The sequence below is a fragment of the Pelobates fuscus genome, chromosome 10 (assembly GCF_036172605.1).
Source record: "Pelobates fuscus isolate aPelFus1 chromosome 10, aPelFus1.pri, whole genome shotgun sequence".
Lineage (NCBI taxonomy): Eukaryota > Metazoa > Chordata > Amphibia > Anura > Pelobatidae > Pelobates > Pelobates fuscus.
Genome location: NC_086326.1, coordinates 13,033,640 through 13,059,467, shown reverse-complemented (window position 1 = coordinate 13,059,467; position 25,828 = coordinate 13,033,640). Strand labels below are relative to the sequence as shown.

The 25,828-nt window shown below is 35.9% G+C and overlaps 1 protein-coding gene across 1 annotated transcript in view; it reads left to right on the top strand.

The window, feature by feature from the left end:
• The window catches only part of LOC134575461 (alpha-2-macroglobulin-like), a 128,485-nt gene extending 102,878 nt beyond the window's left edge, over positions 1 to 25,607 (top strand). The window contains exons 26-36 of the mRNA XM_063434755.1: positions 21 to 177; positions 3,517 to 3,591; positions 4,231 to 4,393; positions 6,157 to 6,362; positions 10,371 to 10,583; positions 13,247 to 13,371; positions 14,179 to 14,269; positions 17,191 to 17,259; positions 17,613 to 17,715; positions 18,947 to 18,988; positions 25,470 to 25,607. Coding sequence (XP_063290825.1) covers positions 21 to 177; positions 3,517 to 3,591; positions 4,231 to 4,393; positions 6,157 to 6,362; positions 10,371 to 10,583; positions 13,247 to 13,371; positions 14,179 to 14,269; positions 17,191 to 17,259; positions 17,613 to 17,715; positions 18,947 to 18,988; positions 25,470 to 25,489 — 1,264 coding nt within the window. The 3' untranslated portion in view covers positions 25,490 to 25,607. The remainder of the gene's footprint in view (positions 1 to 20; positions 178 to 3,516; positions 3,592 to 4,230; positions 4,394 to 6,156; positions 6,363 to 10,370; positions 10,584 to 13,246; positions 13,372 to 14,178; positions 14,270 to 17,190; positions 17,260 to 17,612; positions 17,716 to 18,946; positions 18,989 to 25,469) is intronic.
• The last annotated feature ends 221 nt before the right edge of the window (positions 25,608 to 25,828 follow it).

The window sequence follows — 25,828 nt, the reverse complement described above, 5'->3', positions numbered from 1 at the left end:
TTATACCACTCTCTCTGTAGGCTGACTGCTTTTGTAGTGAAGTCTTTCAATAAGGCCCGCCCCTACATCTTCGTTGATGAAAATCATCTGCACAATTCTTTCCTTTGGTTAAAGGACCACCGTCAAAAGAATGGCTGCTTCCGGAGTGTGGGCAAACTATTCAATAACGCTATGAAGGTAGTTTTACAATTTATGAGGATAACTATCTATACTGCAAGTTCCCAGAGGAATAGGACCCTCAACTTCACCTGTATTTGTTTATAACATTTTGTTTTGCTCCCTTTTACCATTTGTACTCATGGGCAGCACTGTAACATAAGTTAAATAGTAATAATAATAATTATAATAATAATAACTATAACAGGTCCTTCACTTCATAATGTAATGCTACATTTACACTTTTCTCTCTAATTATAATATCGTATTAGTAGAACTTCAATACATTAACTGATTTAATTGTGGCAAAATAATGAAGTATTGCAGTTTCTTGTCATACTTTTGTTATTAAAAAACAAAAAGTAAAGTATAAACACTAAAGGTGAAAACAGTATAACTGGAAGTGATCCCAGGTGTACTTCACAGCCACCTAAGAAAATATACACATATATATAAAGAAGTGGAAACCACCCAGAATACGTTAAGATCTATATATAAAAATAGAATGACCTGTATTGAGGTAAATCCTCCAAATATGCGCTCTGTATAAACAAATCAAATAGCTAACATAGCGTAAAATAGTTTAAATTAAGAATATCTCATCCGCACTTTGTCTCCCTCTCTTGCTCTTCCTCTCGCTAGCATTTTCAATCTCTCCCTTTCCTCTGGCACATTTCCCTCACCCTTCAAACATGCAACCGTAACCCCGATTCTGAAAAAGCCCAACCTTGATCCCAACTCCCCATCCAACTACCGCCCTATCTCGCTACTCCCATTTGCCTCCAAGATCCTCGAGAGAGTTGTGTACGCCAGATTGACAGACTTTCTCGAATCCAACTCTCTGCTTGACCCCCTTCAGTCTGGATTCCGCGCTGGTCACTCTGTCGAAACTGCTGTGACCAAAGTATCCAACGACTTAATTGCCGCTAAATCTCACGGCCAATACTCTATCCTAATCCTCCTTGATCTTTCTGCCGCATTTGACACTGTTGATCATCAACAGCTTCTTCACATTCTTCGTAACTTTGGTCTACTGCTCTCTCCTGGTGCTCCTCCTACCTCTCCCAGCGCTCTTTCAGTGTTTCTTTCTCTGGTTCCGCCTCTACTCACCAACCCCTCTCTGTCGGCGTCCCCCAAGGATCTGTCCTCGGCCCCCTACTGTTCTCTATCTATACTGCCTCCCTTGGTAAACTCATCAGCTCCTTTGGTTTCCAATATCATTTATATGCAGATGACACGCAAATCTACCTGTCCTCCCCTGATCTCTCTCCGCCCACCTTGACTCGTGTTTCTGACTGCCTCTCTGCTATTTCCAACTGGATGGCTGCTCACTTCCTTAAACTCAACCTGTCCAAAACAGAACTTCTAGTTTTTCCTCCCTCAAGTGCTGCTACTCCTGTTGTCTCCATCCAAGTCAACGGCGCTACTATCACCTCTACCTCGCAGGCTCGCTGCCTAGGGGTTCTTTTCGATTCTGACCTCTCTTTTACTCCCCATGTCCAATCGATAGTCAAATCCTGTCGCTTCCAACTCAAGAACATAGCGCGCATCCGCCCATATCTAACGCCGGACGCGGCTAAGATATTGGTTCATGCTGTTGTTCTCTCTCGCCTCGACTACTGCAATCCCCTTCTGACCGGTCTTACATGTTCCCAGCTTGCACCGCTGCAATCTGTAATGAACGCGGCTGCGAGGCTTATTTTCCTGTCCGGTCGCACCTCCCACGCCTCCACGCTCTGTCAGTCCCTGCATTGGCTTCCAGTTAGATATAGGGCCCAATTCAAAATTCTGGCACTTGCTTACAAATCCCTACATAATGCTGCTCCAACATACCTATCCTCCCTCATACACAAGTATGTCCCGTCGAGACCCCTGCGCTCATCCCAAGACCTACGCCTATCCTCTGCCCGGATCCCCACTTCTGACGCTCGCCTTCAAGACTTCTCTAGGGCTGCACCTATTCTGTGGAACTCACTTCCCTCCTCAATCAGACTTTCACCCAGCCTCCATTTCTTCAAAAAATCTTTGAAAACTCACTTCTTCGTTAAAGCGTATCAATTAAACTGTCAGCAGGCTTCTCATCCCCCACCCCTTGACTGCTTCCCTGCAACTGTCAAAAATGACCTACCAAGCACTCAATAAACCCTTCTCTAACAAACTATTTAATTCCCCTACTTTAACCCGTTTGTGTCACTATACCCCACTCCCTCTAGCATGTAAGCTCATTGAGCAGGGCCCTCAACCCCCTCTGTTCCTGTACGTCCAGTGGTCTGATCTCAATTATGTGTCTGTTAGTCCACCCATTGTACAGCGCTACGGAATTTGTTGGCGCTATATAAATAATAAAATAATAATAATAATAATAATAATAAGTAAATGTGGTGTAAATGCACTCACAAACAGATGGGAGGATCAAGCCTTTCACCCACTCAGGGGTACTGTGATGAATATAAGGTGTGGGATGTAGTCTTCCAACCCGATATATAAAAAATAAAGGAATCAAATATAGTGAAAGTACGTTATAAAAATATATAACACGTTTTATTGGTCGCACTTACACTTGGGATGTTTAAAACAGCATATCTCCAAATAATTATGGACCTCTCGATGATGTAAATCCAGAGTTTTCACAATTGGAGTCCAAAAGCAGTAATTAAAATGTTACAAAACATAAATTAAACAATAATAAATAAAAAAAATAAAAATAAAAATTGATTGATTTGATTGATTTTCCTGTGAACTTTTTTATTTATTATTGTTTAATTTATGTTTTGTAACATTTTAATTACTGCTTTTGGACTCCAATTGTGAAAACTCTGGATTTACATAATCGAGAGGTCCATAATTATTTGGAGATATGCTGTTTTATACATCCCAAGTGTAAGTGCGACCAATAAAACGTGTTATATATTTTTATAACGTACTTTCACTATATTTGATTCCTTTATTTTTTATATATCGGGTTGGAAGACTACATCCCACACCTTATATTCATCACAGTACCCCTGAGTGGGTGAAAGGCTTGATCCTCCCAGCTGTTTGTGAGTGCATTTACACCACATTTACTTATATTCTTAATTTAAACTATTTTACGCTATGTTAGCTATTTGATTTGTTTATACAGAGCGCATATTTGGAGGATTTACCTCAATACAGGTCATTCTATTTTTATATATAGATCTTAACGTATTCTGGGTGGTTTCCACTTCTTTATATATATGTGTATACTTTTGTTATTGTTCTAAAATAATTTTGTAATCCAATAAAAAAGGCATTACAAGAAAATGCAATTCTTCATTATTCTGTATCTTGATTACAGGACTAATACGGCAACTCAAATATTATGATTTTAATTTACAGGGAGGCGTGGACGATGAAATCTCTCTTTCAGCCTTTGTAACAATAGCTCTGTTGGAGTTTGGTATGTCTGCAGAGGTAAGTTATTGTTTGTGGTGCTTTTGTGTTTTGAGATTAGGTAATATTAATTAATTGATTAATAGATAATATATCTTCTCATTTAAAGGGGAATTGTCAGGAAGTTGCACCAGCTAATAAACATTGCAAGTCAGATATAACTTGTGTTTTTTAGCTGGTCTTTTAAATTTATATTGAAGATTTAGCAATTGACTTTAAAATACACACAGCCAGGGCACACATTCGATTGAAGGAGGAGAAACATTATAATTAAGTTCCTCCTCTTTGCTCTACATGATCTGCCATGTGCAAAGAGCAGAGCTTAAAACAGTGATTGACTGGGGACCAAAATTGAGGAGTTGAAATGCAAATTAAAATGTAATAGATATATTGATCAAGAAGCTAAAGGTTTTTCAAATCAATTCAGTGTTGGAGGTATGTATTCATTTGAATTAACAGCAATAACTCAAAAAGTGCAAAAGGTTGAACAAACTGGGCAGAGATATACTATATCAATTTGAATAGATTCTTAGAAATTATTTTTTGTCAAAAACACACATAGTAGTAGGAAATTTGTAGTACAAAGTAGAAATTACCTGCACAGTTATTTTATAATCAATCAGTACAATAAAGTATTTCATTCATATTTCTTATTCCTAGGACACAGTTGTGGCAGATGCTTTATCTTGTCTGAGGGAGGCAGCTGTGAACGTAAGCAACATATACACACAAGCTCTCCTGGCTTATACTTTCACTCTTGCTGGAGAAACAGATCTTAGACAACATCTGCTGGAAAAACTGGATAAACAAGCTGTGAGAAAGGGTGAGATTTACTGGTTTTCTCTGAGTGACAGGTTCTTTCCATAACATTTTCATATTGAAAACCAATGCAACTAAATTAATTAAAATATTTAAGTATTGATAAGGGGGGTTGGTGGTTACAGTGTATGATAAATAGCTACAAATAATGCTAATGTGTATTTAGTTTTTGTTACATATACATATGTCTGCAATTTTCCATCTTTTAACTTTCCATTGAAGAACTTAAATGCCCCATCAGCGGTGCAGTTAATTCTGATTAGTTAAAAATAATCCACATCATGGTCTGTAAGATGAATACATAAATAAATAAATTCAAATCTGGTTGGGATTTGCACGCCTTGAGGACAGTTCCCACAAAACAAAGAAAGGGGGAACTGACTCCACCAAGATTGCCACCATGTTAAAATTCATTCTTATAGGTAACTGAAATCAAATAAACTTTATTGACATAATTAAAAACCTAAACCTTTATTAGAAACAAACACACACAAACAAGCTTCCAAATGCCCTTTTTCCTTCTTACACCCCATTTGTCAGGGGATGGGAAGCCTTAATACTGAGCAGGGATCTGTAGTGTCCTATTCTCCATTGTGATACTTGTTTGTTCATAAGTATTCCATATTTTATTGTTATAACATGGACTTCAAATTGTTTTTTAACATTTGTTTTTAACATTTGTTTTATACAAATATATCTAACTCTTTCAAAGTCCAAAATATATTTTTGTAAATTAATTTAACAAAATAGTAATTTGTTGGTCTTGTATTCGATGTCCTGAGGCAATACTTGGTAGAATTGTATGTGGCTACAATTACAGCTATGTGTATCTGGATCCTGCAATCACTAGGTAGTAATGGTTAGGGGGAATTCTTTCTAATTGTTAATACTGGATTTAACATAACATCAGGGGATTTTGAGATTGAAATATTTGTAAACATGTTACTTTTTCTGTTTTCCACTCTCACTTCTGCTCTTACTGAAATCTTCAACCTATCCCTTTCTACCAGTTAGTTCCCATTCTCTTTTAAACATATAAAGATCACTCCAATATTCAAGCAACACTTGCTGGCTTCCATTAACATCTAAACTCATGGAAAACTCATGTTTGACCACTTAACCCATTGCCTGGAGAACACTTACATATTTTTGAGCCCTAAAGGTCGGCTCTGAACTCAGTAGGTATACTGTATCCACTCAGTGTGTTGTTTAGTCAATGGGTCCCATTGATATGATGAAAGTCAGGAACCGCAGTAAAATAAATATTGTATTTTATTACAAAAATAAAAGTAAAACAATCACACAAGAATAAGTGGTAAAAATAATAAGCACAACAATATGTGTAAAAGTAACAAGGGCTCAACAATATGTGAGTGTTCTCCATATTTAATTTTACGGATATCACCTTTATACAGTCTATGCTATGGTGGCTTTCTGTTTATATTAATAGGTTTTATCCTGTCTACTGAGGCCGAAGTGAAGTATACCTAGCATTTTGTGTGCTATCACCTTATTTCTTTCCATGCCTTCAACACAGTTGACCACTCCCTTGTAGGTGTGGTGTATATCATATGGTAATAATCCAAATGAAATAAATTTCAAATCCGGGTCATAACATTATAAAATATGCAAAGGTCTAAGGTGATTGAATACGTACCCTGTATTGGGTTACTGAAAAACTCTCAGGATGCAGGGAAAGAGAAGGTATGGTGGAACTAACTTAATGAATTATTTTCTCATTATGTGATAAGAACTTTCTTTTTGCAGATGGACAGCTTCACTGGGAGCGTCAGTCTAGCACTCCTGCCTCAGATCAATTTTGGTACCGTGCACCCTCTGCAGAGGTGGAAGTAACCTCATATATGCTCCTGACCATGCTCTGTGGATCTGAAAAAGACCTAGGCAGAGCCTCAGAGATAGTGAACTGGCTGAGCAAGCAGCAGAATCCAAATGGTGGTTTTGCATCCACTCAGGTAAATTAGGGGATATGGTCACTGATGCATACTCATAGCAGGTACAATCTTGAGACCTTGTATGAAACAATAAAAGTGATTTAGTCGTGTAGTTGTGTGAGTGATTGCATGTGTAATTGAGTGATAAAAAGGTATGACATAAAATGAAACCCTGTTCATGGAATGAAAAAGTTCAAACAAATATGGAATTTAAGAAAGGTACATGTGAGGTATCCCTTGTAGAAACAGTCAACAGATTTCAATAAAGCAAGACAAGAAGAATGAGCTGGGAATATAGTGTTTACAAATATGATTAAACTTCCACAACTCATAAGTGAAATGCTGTGAAACCTCCACTACTATTCTGAAATGCAGAAAGACACACAAATTATGCATCTAAATACACACAAATTATTGCCTCTAGCAGAAATGCTTAAGGCAATAATAGTTTTAAATTATCGTCCTATCTCCTTAATAAATACAGACAAAGATTTACTCAAAAATATTATCTTAAAGATTAAGATCAGTAGTCTCTGTCTTGATACATCATAACCAGATAAAGATTATAAAGATAATATAAAACATTTGTTGAACACAATCTCTATAATTAACCATACAGCTATACCAGCAGTTTTTATTACTTTGGGTGCCGAAAAGGCTTTTGATCGTGTTAGTTGGAGATATCTAGAAGCGGTTCTAGAGTTTTTTGGAATAATTGGTTCTTTTGGCAAACAGATTTTAAGTTTATATGCAAACCCTTCAGCAAAAGTTTTGGGGTATGGGGCAAATTCAGACTGGTTTGAAATTAAAAAAAATGGCACGCGTCAAGGGTGCCTGCTATCTCCATTATTATACACTCTTTCCATAGAAGGCATTTCAGTTGTAGATAAATAAAATAAAGTTATGTTGCATATGCATAGAAAAAGAAAATAACAGGGAGAGTGTGTCAAACTGCTGAAATTGACTGGGGGGTAACCCCTACTGAATAATGATAGGAAAAAAAAGCGAATTCCTAGTATGCCTAGAGGGTACAAAAAGAGTAGAACAGTACCCCTACTGGATACTAGTATAGAAAGCAGCAGTCCTGAAATAAAATTTAACTTTTAATAATCAATTTAAAAGTGGTACATGTAAAATAGAAAACAAATACTAGGGACAGAATACATGAAAAAGACAGGGCTAGTAGAGCAGGGGAGAAACAGAAGGCTAGTCGTTATTTACTTCATCTAATAAACAAAAATAAATGCCACATAAGTGGAATTATTAGCTAGTCCCAGCTGCACTGTAAAGGGGAAGGGGGGAGAGGGGTAAAAAAAGAGAAATCCGTGTATACAAATTCCCCAACGTCCCCTCCTGAAGTCTAAGCCCCAATTGAGTCTCAGTAGACGAAACTCGACATATAAACAGCCCTATTCTCTAAGATTCTGTCTCTGCTAAAATCAAATGAAGTATACGATCGAGTGGAGGGTAGAGGGTTGTAAAGTCTTCCAACTATCTGTGTCTAGGTAGCATGTATCTGCCCTGTCTCTCTCCTCCTCCCTCCTCTCTGAAAATTCCCGACGCGCGTTTCGCCGACTTGCGGCTCTACCAAGGGAGGGGACGTTGGTCAGGAGGGGACGTTGGGGAATTTGTATACACGGATTTCTCTTTTTTTACCCCTCTCCCCCCTTCCCCTTTACAGTGCAGCTGGGACTAGCTAATAATTCCACTTATGTGGCATTTATTTTTGTTTATTAGATGAAGTAAATAACGACTAGCCTTCTGTTTCTCCCCTGCTCTACTAGCCCTGTCTTTTTCATGTATTCTGTCCCTAGTATTTGTTTTCTATTTTACATGTACCACTTTTAAATTGATTATTAAAAGTTAAATTTTATTTCAGGACTGCTGCTTTCTATACTAGTCGGGGTAGGGGTACTGTTCTACTCTTTCTGTACCCTCTAGGCATACTAGGAATTCTCTTTTTTTTCCTATCAAAGTTCTGTTGCATGTGGACAATGTAATTTTAACACTTTAAAAATCCTGATCATTCAGTACAAGCAGTATTAGAAATAATACAGGAATATGGAATCTATTCAAATTATAAATTTAATGTAAATAAAACTCAGATTATAACAGCTAATCTTGAAATTTTGGCTAGATAAATACACCCTTCTCTTCTAATAACTCATAATTTATGACCTTACTGGCACACTCAAAATAAATTTAAAACTCAATTTATTAATTAATATCCAGACAAATATAAAAAGAAAATAACATCTGTTAAAAATAATATGTCTATTAAAAATTACTAATAAAAAGCCATGCAAAAGTCCAGACCTTATTCGAAATGCTCGGCGTCCCGAGTCTGCAAAAATGTGTGATGCTGAAAAATATCAAATAATAGTCCTCTTTGAAGTGCAAATGTTGGCTGGTATCGATGGGAGTCAGACCCCTCCAGACGCGTTTCTCCGCTTCGGCGGCTTTCACAATGGATGCGGTCTGTCTCTTTGTGTCCACTTATATAGTGTTTGCCGGCTTTCTTTTGATCGCGGCAAATTCAGAATCAGTCATAAGTGTTGCAAAATTAAACTATAACCAGTCAATTACATTGTGTCAAGCTTAAAAGTCCGAAAACGTTACTACTTATTATTTTAATCGGCACAGTATATTGCTGTTCTTTGTTTACTACCGTTACTATAGTAACACCCGCCTAAGCAGGTTTAAATATAACTGCCGTTTTCATCTAGTTAGACAAAGAACGAGAATAGTATAGAAAGGAAATTTATTTTAAAAAAAGTTTATTGTAGAATAGGTTTTTTCTTAAATCTTCTACTATGCTCATTTGAATCTGTATTACATCTGAGATCGATACTTCTGATGTAAAAGGATTATTAAGGCAGTCTAGAAGTTCTGACCTTAATTCCTCTAAGAAGAATACATTTATATCCATATTATGCTCTGTATAGCTAATAAATCTTAAATTAACTTATACCTAGTAGTGGCAGTACAAGAATTAAGGGCAGTACAAGAAATGGGTGAATTCTGCTCACTGTCATGTAGCACTGTTTGAAATTAAAACTGCCAAGATTAATGCTGGGTTTTGTAAAGACAATTAGAACGAATGTGTTATGATTACTCAGCATCACATATGCAGCAGTTTTATTGGAAAAAAAACAGGAAAAACGCATAATATTTTTATCTCAACTGAGATCTTTTTTAACAACATATTATATACGATATCCAATTAAACAGAGAATTAAAAAAAAAGTCCAGTGAGCCTCCTAAGCCAGCCAATGAGAAGAGAGAGGAAGCAGATAGGAATTCAGGTGAAGATCATCAATTGCAAAACTAAACTGCAAGCTTGCACTCAATTTAATTAGCTACATATGTAATGGAAATGAGCTGACATAGTTCGGCACCGCCCACTCACTTCGGAAGCCAGTAAGTGTAAAAAAAAAAAAAAGGTTCAGCCTTCTTCAGCAATCCACTTCAGGGATATAAGGCGCAGAGAATTCCAAGGTGCCAAAAGTCTCAATAAACAAACAAAAGAAGGACTCTGCACTCTCTTATCTGGTCCTGGTGCATTCAGACCTGGGACTGGCTAACTCCACCCCAATGGTCAAACAATAAAGCATCACTCATGCAAAAAGTGAAACAAACTATGAATAGTAAGGCACAGGTAACACACAGGTGTGTTGGCAGAAAAATAGCATTAAAGAGCAAGACTACATAGTGTAAGCCATTGAGAATAAACATGTTCCTATGAATTGTAAGACATGGCTCAGTTGCTATAACAAAGTGAATCTATGGCAAGAGTAAAGCTATTTAATGTAATAAGTAAAGGCATTGAGATGCTTGTCCTTGATTTTACCTATTACTCTTGGCTATAGGAGATTGTGCTAGATGTCCTCCACATTTGCATGTTTTAGGTACCAAGGAAAGTCTCTGAAGAACAAGGAGGATAGAGTGGGGCACATTTTCACTGGTATTATTCAGTACAAAAAAATAAAATTAGCCTAAACCGTAACACCATTTTTCCTTAATTCACAGGACACTGTCGTAGCTCTCCAGGCTCTGGCTAAATATGCAGAAGCCACATTCAGTGACACCGGCGATGTGACAGTGACAGTCCGATCCCAAACTGGAGTAATGGAGTTCCACGTGGATAATACAAACAGGCTTCTGTTACAGAGAATGCCACTGCCAGACATCCCTGGGAAGTACACACTCACAGCTACAGGATCTGGCTGTGTCTATGTACAGGTTAGTGGCATCTTTAAAGAGTCACCATAACCACTTTACATTCCTGTAAAATGCATGGTGAGCCCACACTAATTCCGGAGAGTGGCTTAAAGTAACAGTATTTGTAAAAATCAGTGCCACTATAGGATATCACACTAGGGATGCGAATCAGGCAGGTGACAGCACTTTGTTCTGGGTGACCTTACATCAGTTTTGTCCATGTTGTGCATGCAGAGTGTGTACTCCGCATGTTTAAAAGGAAAGGTTCCCTTTCTCCTCCCTGGAGAGAACTTAGCTATATACTGTTATTGAACATCCGCGGCTTTACCAATTGCAATATACATCTCGGCTCGTTTTACAGTAAACCAGGCTTTGTATAAACTAATGCCTGCCATGGGATGGCTGCTGTTTACAATGCAATTCCAGTCATTTTATGCAATCAACTACTTATCCTGTGACCCCTACTGGACAGAGTTTTATGGAATAAGATGAGTTTCTACAGACCAGTATGTGACACTTCAGATTAGAATTTGTTTTAAGTTTTTAGTGTGGTAGATGTTTGTGTGCAACTGGGGACAGACACACTAATAAGTGCATTATCTGGATGTTCATGTGCAATTTACATTTGTTTATGTTATTTTTTTCCAATGTCTTTTTTATGTATTATCTGAAATGTAAGAATATGGGGTCTTTTAACAGATTTAAGTTTAAGATACTATTAAATCTCAAATTAAATACTGTTTACATAAACTATTTAATATTGATAAGCTCACTCCATATATGTTTTTTATGGAAAGTTGATTTTCTAGCTTGTAATAAAAGAAAAAAATATTTAACAATTCATATGCTGTTAGCAAAAAAAATTGTCATAGCCTGAAATTGGAAATCTCCTTATATAAATTGGCCATCTATATACTATCAAATCTCCTATCAAAGGATGGAACACGATTTCTATACAATCAGAGATACAGTTAAAAAAACTTTGAGAGCTGGTGGTTACCTTGGAAGAATTACATAGACCTATAAACTCTGCCAACACACAACTATACAATTTGGTAAATAAATCCTTAGTTGTTATCAATCTTTCCTTCCTTTGATCGACAATGTGTATAACAGCTGGGATAATTACAACGCTCCTCCTCTTGTTACTCTTTTGTGTCTAAAAATTTATAAATTGTAACTCACTATATGATCTACAAACAATAATATAGTTAAAATATTTACTTACTACTTTATTGTATGGACAAAAAATAAGCATGAATAAAAAGCAATAACATATTCAATAAAGACTATAAATAAATAAATAAAAATATGGGGTATATTTTGACCTTTAATATTTACATAGTTACATAGCTGAAAATAGACATGCATCCATCAAGTTAAGACTTTCTCAGATTTGAATTTTGCTGTTGATCCAAAAAAAGAAAAAAAGAAAAAACCCAGTCTGAAGCGCTTCCAATTGTGCAACAAACTAGGAAAAAAATCCTTCTTGACCCCAGAATGGCAATCAGATATCTCCTTGGATTAAGAAGCTAATTATAATGTATATCCCTGTTTATTATGTTTTTGCAAATATTTATTCAAATTGTTGTTTAAACATCTCTCTAGACTCTGATAAAACCACCTCTTCAGGAAGAGAATTCCACATCCCTATTGTTCTCACTGTAATAAAAAAAAACATTTCCTTTCCTTTAGACTAAATCTTCTTTTTTCCAGTCTAAATGCATAACGTCGTGTCCTATGTGTAGTCCAATTTATGAATAGATTTCCAGACAATGGTTTGTATTGGCTCCAAACAAAATTGACAATGCTATCATGCTATGAGGCACTGATTTTCCAAACTAAAGATATTTAAATTTGCTAACCTCTCTTCATAACTAAAATGTTCCATTCCTTTTATAAATTTTGTAGTCCATCTCTGCACCTTTTCTAGTGCCATAATATATTTCTTTAGAACATGTGCTTAAAATTGCATAGCACATTCAAGTTTGACCAGTGATTTATAAAGAGGCAAAATTATATTTTCATCCCAATAATTAATGCCCCTATTTATACATGACAATACCTAACCGGCCTTAGCAACTGCCAATTGACATTACATATTGTTGCATAGTTTATTGTAAATTCCTAAATCCTTCTCCTTTGTTGTTATCCCCAATTTAATACCATTTAGGGTGTAAGTTGCCAGTGCATTCTTTACCTCGAGGTGCATAATTTAGCATTTTTCTAGATTAAATTAATCTGCCATTAATCAGTCCTCAAGTCAATCTAAGTCCCTGTGCAGCGAAACAATTTCCTGCTCACATTGTATTCTTTTACAGTTTTGTGTCATCTGCAAACACTAAAACATGGCTTTCAATGCCTATTTCAAGATTATTTATAAATATGTTAAATAGAAGCGGTCCCAAAACAGAACCATGAGGGACATCACTTACCACTTTTGTCTAGCTTTAATATTTACCATTAATTACAACTCTCTGTGCTCTATTTTTAAGCCAGTTTGTTGCCCAATATCAATAATTTTTGTCTAGACCAATTTCTTTTAGTTTGAACACTAACCTATTGTGAGGAACGCCTTGGCTAAATCTAAGTAGATCACATCCACTGCAAAATCCTGATCTATACTTCTATATTGTCTCTCTTATTTATGTTTTCCCTATAATTTAATTTTCTTGCTCCCACAGACTGTCCTGAGATACAACGTGCCCCCACCTAGACATCATGCCACATTTGCAGTCAATGTAGAAGTACAACCAGATGAGTGTCTTGAAGATCCAATGACAAAGCTTGAGATTCACCTCACTGCTAAGTATTTCCTTTCTCATGTTCAATTACTGGTTGCCAAAATCCTTGATATAATGCAATCCCAGCAAATATACCCTATATTAACTCCTCCTTGTCTGGTGGAACAAGCACATCTATACCCTGCATTCACCACTCATTATCCTCTTACTCCTGCACATTTATACCCTGTATTTGCTACTTCATGACCTGTGACCCCTGCAAATCTACACCCTGTATTCAATACACCATGTCCTGTGACCCCCATAAATGTTTTCCCAGTATTCACCGCTCCATGCCACGTGACTCCAGGACATTTATACCCTGTATTCACCACCCTATGACCTGTGACTCCAGAACATTTATGCAGTGTATTCACCACTCCATGTCCTGTGAACTCCAGCATAGCAGCATATTCATCACTCTATGTCTTGTGAGCCTAACACATTTATACAATGTATTCACAATGTATTTACTTCTTACTATTATCAAAATGTCCTGTACTCGATGCTCTAAGTAGATGGTCATCAAGAATCCCTGTATTCCATTCACATTACTAACATAAATTAGTGTTAAACGCTTTAGACAATATCTCAAAGTGGATCCCAGGTAAATAGAAGGAATGAAATAGAGTTCCATATTTTCTGAATGCTTATGGGTACACAGGAATGATATACACAGGCTTAGCACAACATGGATCTGTACATGTTTTATTAAATGGACATTTGGCCTTCATATTGGAAGTAGATCGCCATTGCATGACATTTTACTGTGTACTAGGATTTCTAGGAGCACTATATATTGATATGTTATATCTGTGCTTTTCCTCTTACAGATATATTGGATCCCGAGAGAAATCCAACATGGCCCTTATTGAAGTCAAGATGCTGTCTGGGTTTATTCCAGTTAAGAGCTCAGTGAGGGAGGTACGTGATGCTTTGCATGGTTTTAGAGCGAACCATACTTATTCTAAAGGTAAACAGTGAGGATGTATTTAAATACAGAATTTCACATTAGATATATCGTGATATTAACTTTTCACAAAAGTTAAAAAAACATGAATTACTTTGTTTGCTTAATTAAAGCATGTTTGCTAATGTAAATCCCTTTATCTCAGACTTTTTAAAATGCGTCGAGTTAATTATGTGTAGGTTTAGGCTTTGCAAAATATATTAATCTATTAGCAGCCTCTTTCGATTTATTTGAAATGTTTAAAACCAACCTCAGAAGTAAAATGAATTGCAGGCCTTTGTTTTTTCTTCTGTAAAATTATTTGATTTCATGTCAGTTTGTTTTATACCAAGTATAACATACACAGAATTTTGATCATTACTGAATCATGCGTCTAAAAATAAGAGATACTGTATACAGGATTGCTATTATAGGAATAAGAAGTTAAGTGGAGCAAAAGTAGAGACAAAAAGAAATAAGGAGACAGTTTACTTCTTCAATGCAGTACAGTTAAATGGGTAGAGAGGAATAGGGAACCTATTAACCTGTAGTTAAGAATATAAAATATTAGAAGTCCTCTCTCCCTGTCATGTGATGACTCTGTCTCATAGATAATACAATTATCTGATAAGAAATGTATGAGTAGAAATGTAAAATACATTTGAAAAAAATAAAAAATTGTAAAAAAAAAAAAAATTGAGTAAAATACAAAAAATAAAATTATTATCAGGTCTGAGTCATGATCATTCTTCAACAAACAACAGATTAACCATGTACTACATACATATTGTAACTATGTACTCCTCTATTTCGTAACTGGCAAGACTGCAAGCACTAGTTTAATTTCATTACATTTTTTTTAGTACATATTTTCTAATAAAGTATTGTATTTTTAACTATACTGGATCAGTATCTTTATAGTTATAAGGTTACCTACTTTTAAACAATATTAAGTGCTTTTACAAATCTGCATATTGGTAAAAGAATGTGCATAATAGCTGTGAATATATAAGGCTGGATGTAAGGATCATTTTATACAATACACTGCATCAGAGAATACTTAACATTTATTTTTTATTTTTTACAAATTTTTTTTTTTTTTTGTATTTTACACATCAATTCTATTTTTTGCAAATTTTTATTTTTTTCAATTTTGTTTTACATTTTTACTCATACATTTTGTTTATCAGATTATTGTATTATCTATGAGACAGAGTCATCACGTGACAGGGAGAGAGGACTTCTTATCTTTTAGGATTGCTATTATGTTAGGTAATTAATAGTTAATCCCTTTATTTTAATAATTTATTGGATTGACCTAAAACATCAGTCAGTCTGAAAACAAACAAACAGACAGAATGGTGTCCTTATCAGAACAGATCATTATTCTAAAAAAAAAAAACATGAACAGATATTTGCAATGTAGAGCTGATTTCACATTTTGAGGAGTAAATATTTTGTTTTTATAATTATGCATGTTACACTTGAATTCTTGCTCTTCACCTAATTGTGTAATACCATACATTTCTTAAATGTGTCTAATTAGTGATTTAGATGCTTTATGAGAAACTTGAGTTGCTACCTTTTTCTGAATAAATCCATTAAATATACCATTTACCATTGCCTTTGAAAACTAATATCACAAATATATATTAACAGAATCTTAATAAGTGTCTCTTTTTAAACAAAGATTGAAGTTACTTGTACATACTATATTGTCTTTTGGCGATGTGTACAATTTCTCTACAATTTGACAGTGTCAGGATTGCAGAATGATCCAGCACGTAGAATTGTGTAACACAGAGGACTGATAGGTAACGTATACCGTACCTTAGAATGGCTGGACTAACGTACAAAAGAATAGTAAAAGAATAGTCAGGAATAGCCGAGGTCAAGGGATACAGAAAGAGACACAACGATAAGGAAAAGCCAGGAGTCAGGGATGCCAGAAAACAGGGAAGTAAAAAACAATGCCAAAGTCAAATAACCAGAATAACCAAAATCAATAACGCGCAACTAGTCAATACACTATACTTTAAAATACAAAGTCAATTCTAACAGTATCATTAATGTTAAAATAGTCAACAGCTGATGTTTTTTGCTGGTCGGTCGTGCGGAGAGAACTTTCTGGCATTTCGGTTCTGGACTGCCCGTATGGTTGAGATCAGCCTGATATGTTTCAGATATGTTCTCTGTGTGATAGCACAAGTGAGCAAAAACTATTTTGAGACCTGAGCGGGGATTTATTAAAAAGCAATCTACTGAGTCTCTCTAAGCTTTTGTCCGTTCTCAGAGTTCTCATATTCTTTGTTTTGTTTTTCTGGACTTTCTTGTTCCCTTGCTGCCCCATGTCTGCTTCTATCTCACTGTCTCTGGTGCACCCTTTATTTTCCATAGATCCCTGAATTCAAAATACCATCTGATTTGTCTACTTTGTTTTGCCTCTGGATTGCAGAAAGTAATTGTATATAAATATTTTGTACGTGTTTCTGTCTATCATCTCCAACACCCTCGACTGAGACTAGACTCCACAGGTTATCTGAACAATGGATGCACATGTAAACTTGTAACTTCTTTGAATTCTCTGCTACCATTGACTTTGTATACCACCAGTTGCTCTCTGGCTAATTGATTCTGTTTGGCATCTATGATATAAAGTTTGCTTGGTTTACAAAATAACCTGTTAAGTCCTTCACTTATTTATGCATGTACTAATTTAAAATATAGTATGTGCAAAAAGTAAGATTTCCGTAAGACATCTGATATTACAGTCTGCAAAACGTTTAATGTATCTTATAATGTATTAGTTTTAAACCATTTACTGCTAGAGTTATCAATCTCTCGTCAATAGTTCTAGTTATTTCAAATATTTATATTCTATATTTTTTATTCACAGTTGGAGAAGAAAAAAGTGATTCAGAGAAGTGAAATAACCACTGACATGGTGACCCTGTATCTGGATGAGGTCAGAGAAACCTATAGAGTTCTGTACATACAGCAAGTGGTCATTGTATTACTCTTGTTAACTGTCCTGGACTATTTTTAACCCAGTTAAAATGTAACCAAGAATAACGTTTGGGCTCTTGGAAAATATCTATAAACAGTTACACAGTTTGTATTTGTCTCTTTTCTTCATATTTGACATCAATAATAATTAAACCATTTACTAGAATAAAATATGCACTTTTGCTTTTATTCTCTTTTTATTAAATCCTTTACTCCATTAGCAGCAGTCAGTTGTCTCTAGTCTCAATCCATGACATACTTCCAATAATGTGCCATTCTCATTCACTCTTATCTTCCCTGTACTCTCTGCAGCTGGGACCTAGATCCATCAAGCTCTCATTCACAGTGGAGCAGGATATTGAAGTAAAAAATCTGAAGCCTGCCACAGTAAAAGTGTATGATTATTATGAGACTGGTAAGAGATCGGATAGCGACAAGTGTATAGATTCTGAATTATAAAGATAACTTAAAGGGTTAATTCAACCGACATGACAACTTTTCTGCACATTTCTACTTGAAACAATGCTCATACAGAGTGATCTGCACTTTTATGCCAGTGGCTAGTTACACCCCTGGAAAATATGACTTAAGCAGCCTGGAACTCTGCTCTGGGCTATCTAATGTGAAAGCTATGCAAAAATTACATATGTTATCAGTGAGCTGGCATCAGACCTAGCGAGCTTCTACCTTTTGCAGGCAATGCTGGAAGTGTGCCTGCAATGGGAATCCTATATCTCCTATTCCTCCATGACTTTTTTTTAGCCCTCCCCACCCTCCCTGCCTCTGTAAAGTCCTCAATGTGCATCCTTTTTAATTTTTTTAATTTCCTTCTTACCTTACCTGTCCACCCCCACACCCTCACTCCTGGTTCAAAGTGCAAGTGTACACTTTGAACTAGTGAGAATGGTCCAGTCAAATGCTTCTCTATGAGAAGCATTTTGCCAAATGGAGTGTGGAGGTCAGCGAGGGGAGTTTTGCCTGGCACTGGTTTCCAGATAAGTTTATTGCTTATTTTACAGGTTTAATTGAAAATTATGGGAAATACATGTATAAAATGTCCAATAGAGCATTATAAATTAAGAAAAAAAAAGTGTTTAGCCAAAAAGGGCTGGATTAAACTTTTAATAATTAAAATGTTTTGCCTGTAATTAATTAATTAAGATTATCTTAATTTTTTTTAATAATAACAAAAATGGCCATATATGGTACTATGAGGCAATGACCATGTCAAAGCTTGATTATGTAAATACTGATTGTTTTTAGCTAACATTTTCCATATGCTCCCTGCGTGAGGATTTGCCTTTACGACTCACATTATTGGGTCCTTGGGTCCTCACAGTAGACAAATGGGTGAGCCTTACATCATGGTTTGAATTAGTAAAGTAATATCCTTAAGCCAACTGGACACTAATAGTACCAATTACTCATTAAATATTATTGCTAGTGTCCTTATTCCACAACCAATACACCGTCATCTAATAAGTGAGGAGCATCTGACCAGTGCATTTCCATAATTAGGAGATGGCTGTAAGAATTGATCACTATTGAATAATTAGTTTGTTCTCTAGTGATTTAAACAAAATAGTTAAACAATCCTGCTCTTTAATTCCATAGTATAATATGCTATCTTTTTTTTTTCTACAAAGGGGAATATGCAGTTACAGAATATAACTCTCCCTGCAGCTCTGGTAAGATCATTGCATTGTAACTCGTTCTGCTTTATACCCAAACTCTACCTCTTATCATGCGCTTACCACTGAATTACTCTACCTCTTATCAGCTCAATTACTCTACTGTAATACTCCACTATGACTAAACAGGTAAACAAAAACTAATCACAATCACACCACTAGATTCCACCACATTGTCTGCTAACCACGTACTAACAGAACTCACACTAACAACTCTGTTACACCCTTTCCCTCCTTCTAGAAATTTAACCCTGTAATAACACACAAACATTAACCTTCCATACATAAATGCACCAACCATCATGTTATAACAAACACATATACACACAAACATGATATGTCACACACATCTACCCTGATGTCTGGCACTTTGGGATATTAACTGTGTGTGTGCCAGGTAAGAGATTATTTTTTAATGAAACAAAAACACACAATTTTTGAGGAAAAAAAAATATTGATTTTTCATAGCCCATTTAAAAGGCACTCTAAACAAAATACCACTGCAGCTCAGTATATTAATAATTTGGACAAAAAACAACAAAGTGGAACCCACATCCAATGAGCATACGATATATGTATACAACCTGGGAATTAGACCAGAGTGAAATATTCTATATACAATGATAGTAGAATCTAGAAAAACAAAAATTGTAGATCATAGCATAACACTGTTATGTGTAATAAGTGAATAAGTGATAGTGATATCTAACTCACAAACGAAGGTAGAAATCAGGCCTCTCACCCCCTTGGGGTATATGGAGTATGAACCTTGATAGCTGCTTCAAATGCACAATTCAAGGAGGTATGTATCTTTAAGGAGTGGATAAAAGAAAGCCATACATGGTGAAGTATGTTATAAAAATTACAAAAAAGATTTATTAGATACACTTACAAACAGAAGGAAATTCTGAGCATATCTCCACTCTCTGTGGAACTCCAGAGCAGCATGGAACAAACAGCACGATTCCAAAGAGGAGTAGCACGACCAAGAGAGATCAAAATACAATAAAATATAAAATAAAAATTAAAAACAACTTGAGTCCATATATCCAACGCGTTTCGTCCAGATAAAATATAAGGGACTTCTTCAGGGATAATAATTTTAATAATTTGGAATTTATACTTTCATGTTATTAATGTCAATTTATTCTGATGAGTATGCCAGTGACTGTATGAGAGCTAATGTAGGATTGGATGTTAAAATTTAAATTATGCATCGGTAATGTGAATGTGGTGTCCCCTGAGTGCCAGGGTGAGTCCCAGCTTAAGTCAAATTGTTTGTAAGTAGACAATCTCAAACTAAAATTTTTATGTATTTCTCATTTGTTTTTTTTTTCTAAATGTATTTTGCATCTCCTTGTTTAAATGTTATGGTAAACAGAAAAGAAAAACAGTGAGTACATGAGGCGTAATTCTTGCCATTGAGAAGTGTAGAGTTCTCTGACCGACCACAAAAACTTAATGCATGAGTTAATATTTTTGGACAAACTTTTAAAATAATTTAATATTATGAAAAATACTTTAATATTTTGATATAATTTTGGATGTGATAATATTTATAAAAAGAAAATCAACATTTTAAATATTTATAAAAGGATATTAGATCATTTGAAAAGATTATCCAATAATATTATATCGAGGCCTAACTTGGAAGGATAATGTTGTTCATGCATTCCAACAGAAATTGCAAGTCTATGCGACAAATGTTTTCTCCATGTCTAAACTCAGTATCATCAATGTTGTTGTTCTTTGCAAAATCTGTCAGATTGATTGCACTTCTGACCCAACCTGGTGAGCTATGGTTGGTTTTATATGCTTGGTCCATGTGGAAGTCATCAAATATTCTTGCAAATAATTTCATATCACCATCAATTACTGAGATTAGTCTGCAGTTGGAGCAAAGAGCCAACGCTTTATCTTCTTGGCTTGTTCTAATATTCTAATCTGCAGTATCCCTGGAGGCCGAATGGCTCTATCCATAAACTCATTAAAAACCATGCTAGCTTGGGAGCCAAGATCTCATTAAACTTTTTATAGAAGGCATTTATTAAGCCATCAGTGCTTGGTGTTTTGCCTCCTTAAGTTTTTTTTAAGACTGCTATTAACTCATCCATGGTGATTTCGTTTTTGGATATAGTTAGGATTTCTGAGCCTAATAGCAAGCATAGTGTCTGTTGCCCTTCTCCAAGAACCTCGGGGCAACTGTCTGAAGATGGGATCAAATTCTGTCTGAGAAAGGCAGAGGAGACCTAATGAGAATGCACGGCAATGGCCTTGCTCACATTTGCATTTCGGGTGATGCTGGACCTCCCCATGCATAGAGTGAGGACATCCAGCATCAGTTATGCGACCAAAAGTCACCTAACAACCCAGAAGTCTGGAATTAACCCTAGCAGGTAATTATTGAAGTTTCTTAAAAACTGCAAAAATTACCCGCTCAGGTCTAATGGACCTGGGACAGAGAACCAAAACCACTTCAATGAACTAAAATGGTCTGGGTGCCTATAGTGTCCCCTTAAGTGTAGGCAATAAGGCCAGAAAAAAAGTGCAATATGTATCTAATAATTATTCAAAAAAGGTGTATGGGGGCCTTAGTAAGCCATATATGAAGCACACACATCATTTACTTCAATGCATAAACCTACAAAAGCATATATCCATTGGATCACTCCACTTCAAACCTACTAGTAATGCATTGGAAATGTAAAGAAGCATAAAAACAATGTCTCTTGTTTTTTGTGGTAAACATTTTTTTCTCTGTGGCAGTGGCCCAGAAGGATGAGGTCATCGTTAACATCCCTAAAGATTATTTTGAACTAACAGCCATCAATTAGTTTCTTCTGCAGTGCCCTCTGTCTCAAAATATTTCTTTTGAACTTATTCTCCAATTTCTCCTGTGATAGCTAAGTTGTTTTCTTGGTTTCTGCAGACTAGTAAGGTGAACTTCAATACTATTCTGAGTCTTTTCATTCACTGTATTTTATTTTTAAAACTATTAAATTTACATTCTAACCACCAAAACAACTCTAATGTATGTTGTTTTTAGTGTATAGACCGTGTTCCTGCAGTTTCACTGCTCAACTCTCTACCATTTAGACAAAATACTTATAGAGGTGGAGCGCAAAGTTAGATCCACATCCCCTTAGGGTCCTTTAAGTGGCTTCAGCTCAGATGAATATATGAAAAAAAATAAAGTGCATATAATAGTGAAGCACAGTTACATTCAATTACACAAATTTATTTGTAATTCACTAGACATCAAACACTCCTAACACTGATCAAAGTCTATTTCAAGTAAAATACATAAATCAGACAATACACACATGTATATAAAACAATAAACAAGCTAAATATTAAGCCTCTTACGAGATAAAAATAAGTGAGTGTATGTAGACTCAGCAGCTACTCACAAACGCTTTTGTATTTGCCTGAGCCCAGGTACGGTGTTGAATAGCAGCCGGGTTCTCCTTTTTCCTCCACGGATGTTTTCGGGGAAGACAGACCGCTGAAAGGTGCTGGGCAGCAGATGGGGTTCTTCAAGCTTCCCGGGTGCTCCGCCCCCTTTGCGTCAATGCGTAACAAACGTGCGTGGCGTGCGTCACTGCGTCGTCTACGCGTTTCGCCAAAGCTTCCTCAGGACGTAAAGCAGTGATGCCGTCTTGTCTGAATTGTCCATTATTTAAAGCAGTCCGCTCATTTCTTATTGGACCACTTTTAATAGTGTCTCTTGAACAGGTGTACATCAAGTGCACAATCTCTATTTAACCCTATGGTTTACCTGCATTTAGTACACTGTCTATTTTACACAATACACATAACAATAAAATACAATTTAATACAAACAATATAGTACTCTTAATTTTGCAGCTTGATCCCTAATTTTCAAGGGGAAAATAGATAAAAAAAAAATAATATTAGTACTCAATCTCAGCATGTTATTAAACCAGACTTTAACTCAATTTGAATAAAGTGCCCCTTTTCCAAATAACGTGCACATATTTAAAGAGACCATTCCCCTTTTTAAAGTGCTATGATTTAGATACTCTAAAAGTATTAAAAAAAAAAAATAGTAATAATAATAAAAAATACAAAATAGTCTATCATAAAATTCATTAAATATTAATAGAAATTTTATTATAAAAAGTGACACAACTCAAAATCATTATTTAGGCCAAATGGAATGAGGGTATTGAGTTCAAAGATCCATCTCATTTCCATTTGGCCTAGTTTTTTTATACGGTCTTCACCTCTCCAGTTAAAAAGTGCTTTTTGAATTCCAACAAATGATAGGCCAGACGGGTCACTATTATGTTGTTCTTTAAAATGTAGAGACACCTGATGCGATGCAAAACCCCTGCGTATATTGTAGACATGTTCTCCTACTCTAGTGTGCAGTTGGTGTGTCGTGCATCCTATATAGCTTAATCCACAAGGACAGACGAGCATATAGATTACGTTGCTCATGTGACAGGTTATACAGTCCTTTATCGTATAAGTTCTAGTAGAAGATATAAAATGGTCTCTACCATTTAGAATTAAACTAACTTGATTATGCATCCCTACATACACCTCACCTGGATGTGGCTCACACAACTTCTTGAGAATTAATTCTACCTTTTAAACTTCCCTTATTGCAGTATATTTTGTGAGTTTGCCACAAGCTCCTCGAGGAGCCTGCTTGCCAGCCTCCTGCCCACAGACTATGGACCATGTAAAATGTAATGTAAAAGTCTTCATTCGTGTATTAGGACTTTATGGTTTGGGAACCGAACAGCTATACGAACTGGAGCTTATGTGTAGCAAATTCCATCGCAGTATTCTAAGTGTTCGTCTAGGTGGCCACATTTCCTATGGACGACAACGAGGTGGTGGCCATCTTGTTCGCATGAACACAGACAGCGGTGTTTGGTTATCGAGTTCATGAAACTATTTTCGGACACTGAAACTCCTGAACACCGCTGGACTTCCATGATCTCCTATGTTCGGTTCTACAACACTTAGAAAGACACTGTTCGTGGAAACGTTTCCACAAACAAGGGAAACAAGCTCCAGGCTACGAACTAGACCGACCGCAAGCTCTGGAACTGTTTTGGGCATGGGACCATGTCTGTCAAATTATGACTTCCAGGAAATTCCTGAACCCTTGAACCAATCTGGGCGATTTTTGGATATGTTGGTCACCCAGATCAGGGCTATCAGGGGATGTAGCTTTTGTGGTTTTTTTAAAATGTATTTTTCAGGTACTTTTGGGGTGTTTGTGAAATGTGTGTTTTTTGTGCCTGGAGATAATTGAGTTTAGTTCAGTTCCTGACTTAATTATCTCCCAGGTCCAGGGGAGGGATTATCTTGTTTTGCATGGGAGTGTCCTGGACCTGAGAGCCAATGTAATCATGCATATGTTTTTACTGTTGTCTACTCTCAGGTCCAGGGGGAGTGCCCCTTGCATGGGGACCCTGCATATAAGGCCAGTTGTGGCTGCCAATAAACAAATTCCAGTTTGTACTCCCAGAACTATGTGTCATCTGGTTACTGCGAGGGGAAATTGCTACTCTTTAATCACTGTTCCAGTGTGGAGGATTCGATGAGGAAAGTCCTTGTAAGGACTAGAGCTCCCAGGAGTGTCGTCCACTGCGTAAAGGGTGTCTAGATCGAATTTCCCATTCGGCTCCAGGAGGGAGTGGTTCCAGGACCCCAGTCAAGCCATGGCGACTCTGGGCAGAAGTGCTGAGGCTTGTCTCCTGTTCCAGCTAGGAAGCGGTCCTTGGTGGAGGTACCCAGCCAGGGGTACAGGGAGCTTCGTTACATGTTTCATTTAGAATTTGTTTTATCTCCTCTTATGTTAACTGTATGCTAGAACGTACAGTATGATTAAATGGAGAAGGAGATAAGAACTTCCATAGTAACCACACTGCACTGTTAGATCACCTCTTTTATTATATGCAAATATATCAAGGAAACTCCACGCATATTATATGTTATGTATTAAAAATGAGAAAAAGTAGCAAATATATGCACAATGTCGTGAAAAAAATATTTAGATAATTTACCTTTTTTTTAACTTTTCACATAAAAAATAAATAATTAGTTGGTGACATTGAAGGTGACCTTGGTTTATGCTGAAAAATATTTTGAATAAAAAAAAAAAAAAATACACAGTTTGCTAAAATATTCAAGCCTTCTCTGGAAGTTTTATGTTTACACATTATTGGCAATGCAATTACCTGACCATGGGCCTTTGCCTCTGAGACATGAAAGTAGTGTGTGTCTATGTGTGTATGTGTGTGTGTTTGCATATGTGTGTGCGTGTGTACTAACACCATTTTCAAAGTTCTGTATTTAAGTTGAGCTGAGTGCAATCGCATAAACTACATAGAAATAAAATGTAAGTGTCATTACAAACTGCTCTGGTGAGGATGTGTTAAAGCTGCTAAATTTTTAAAATTGTATGTTTGTAATTTTTTAATATGTTTTGTTTTAGATGAGAAGACAAACAATTAAACATGAAGACTGGAAAAGCAATAAAAAAAACTTAGAAAATAATGTAATAATAATAAAACAACCAGTGGATATTCATATAAATATTTGTATTATCATGAAATAAATGCAATTGTCTTCATGTCTTCTCATGTGCATTTCTATTATTACCGCAATGTTACAAAGTTGCATAGATACATAGAAATATAGGCTGAAAAATTATTCAAGTCTATGAAGCTCACCCTTTCATATTACTGTATTATTGCTGATTATTACCAAGAAGGTGAAAACCCATTCTGAAACATCTTCAAATTTTGACACAAAATCTGAAAATGATCAGTTTTGACTCAAAACTAGCAGCCA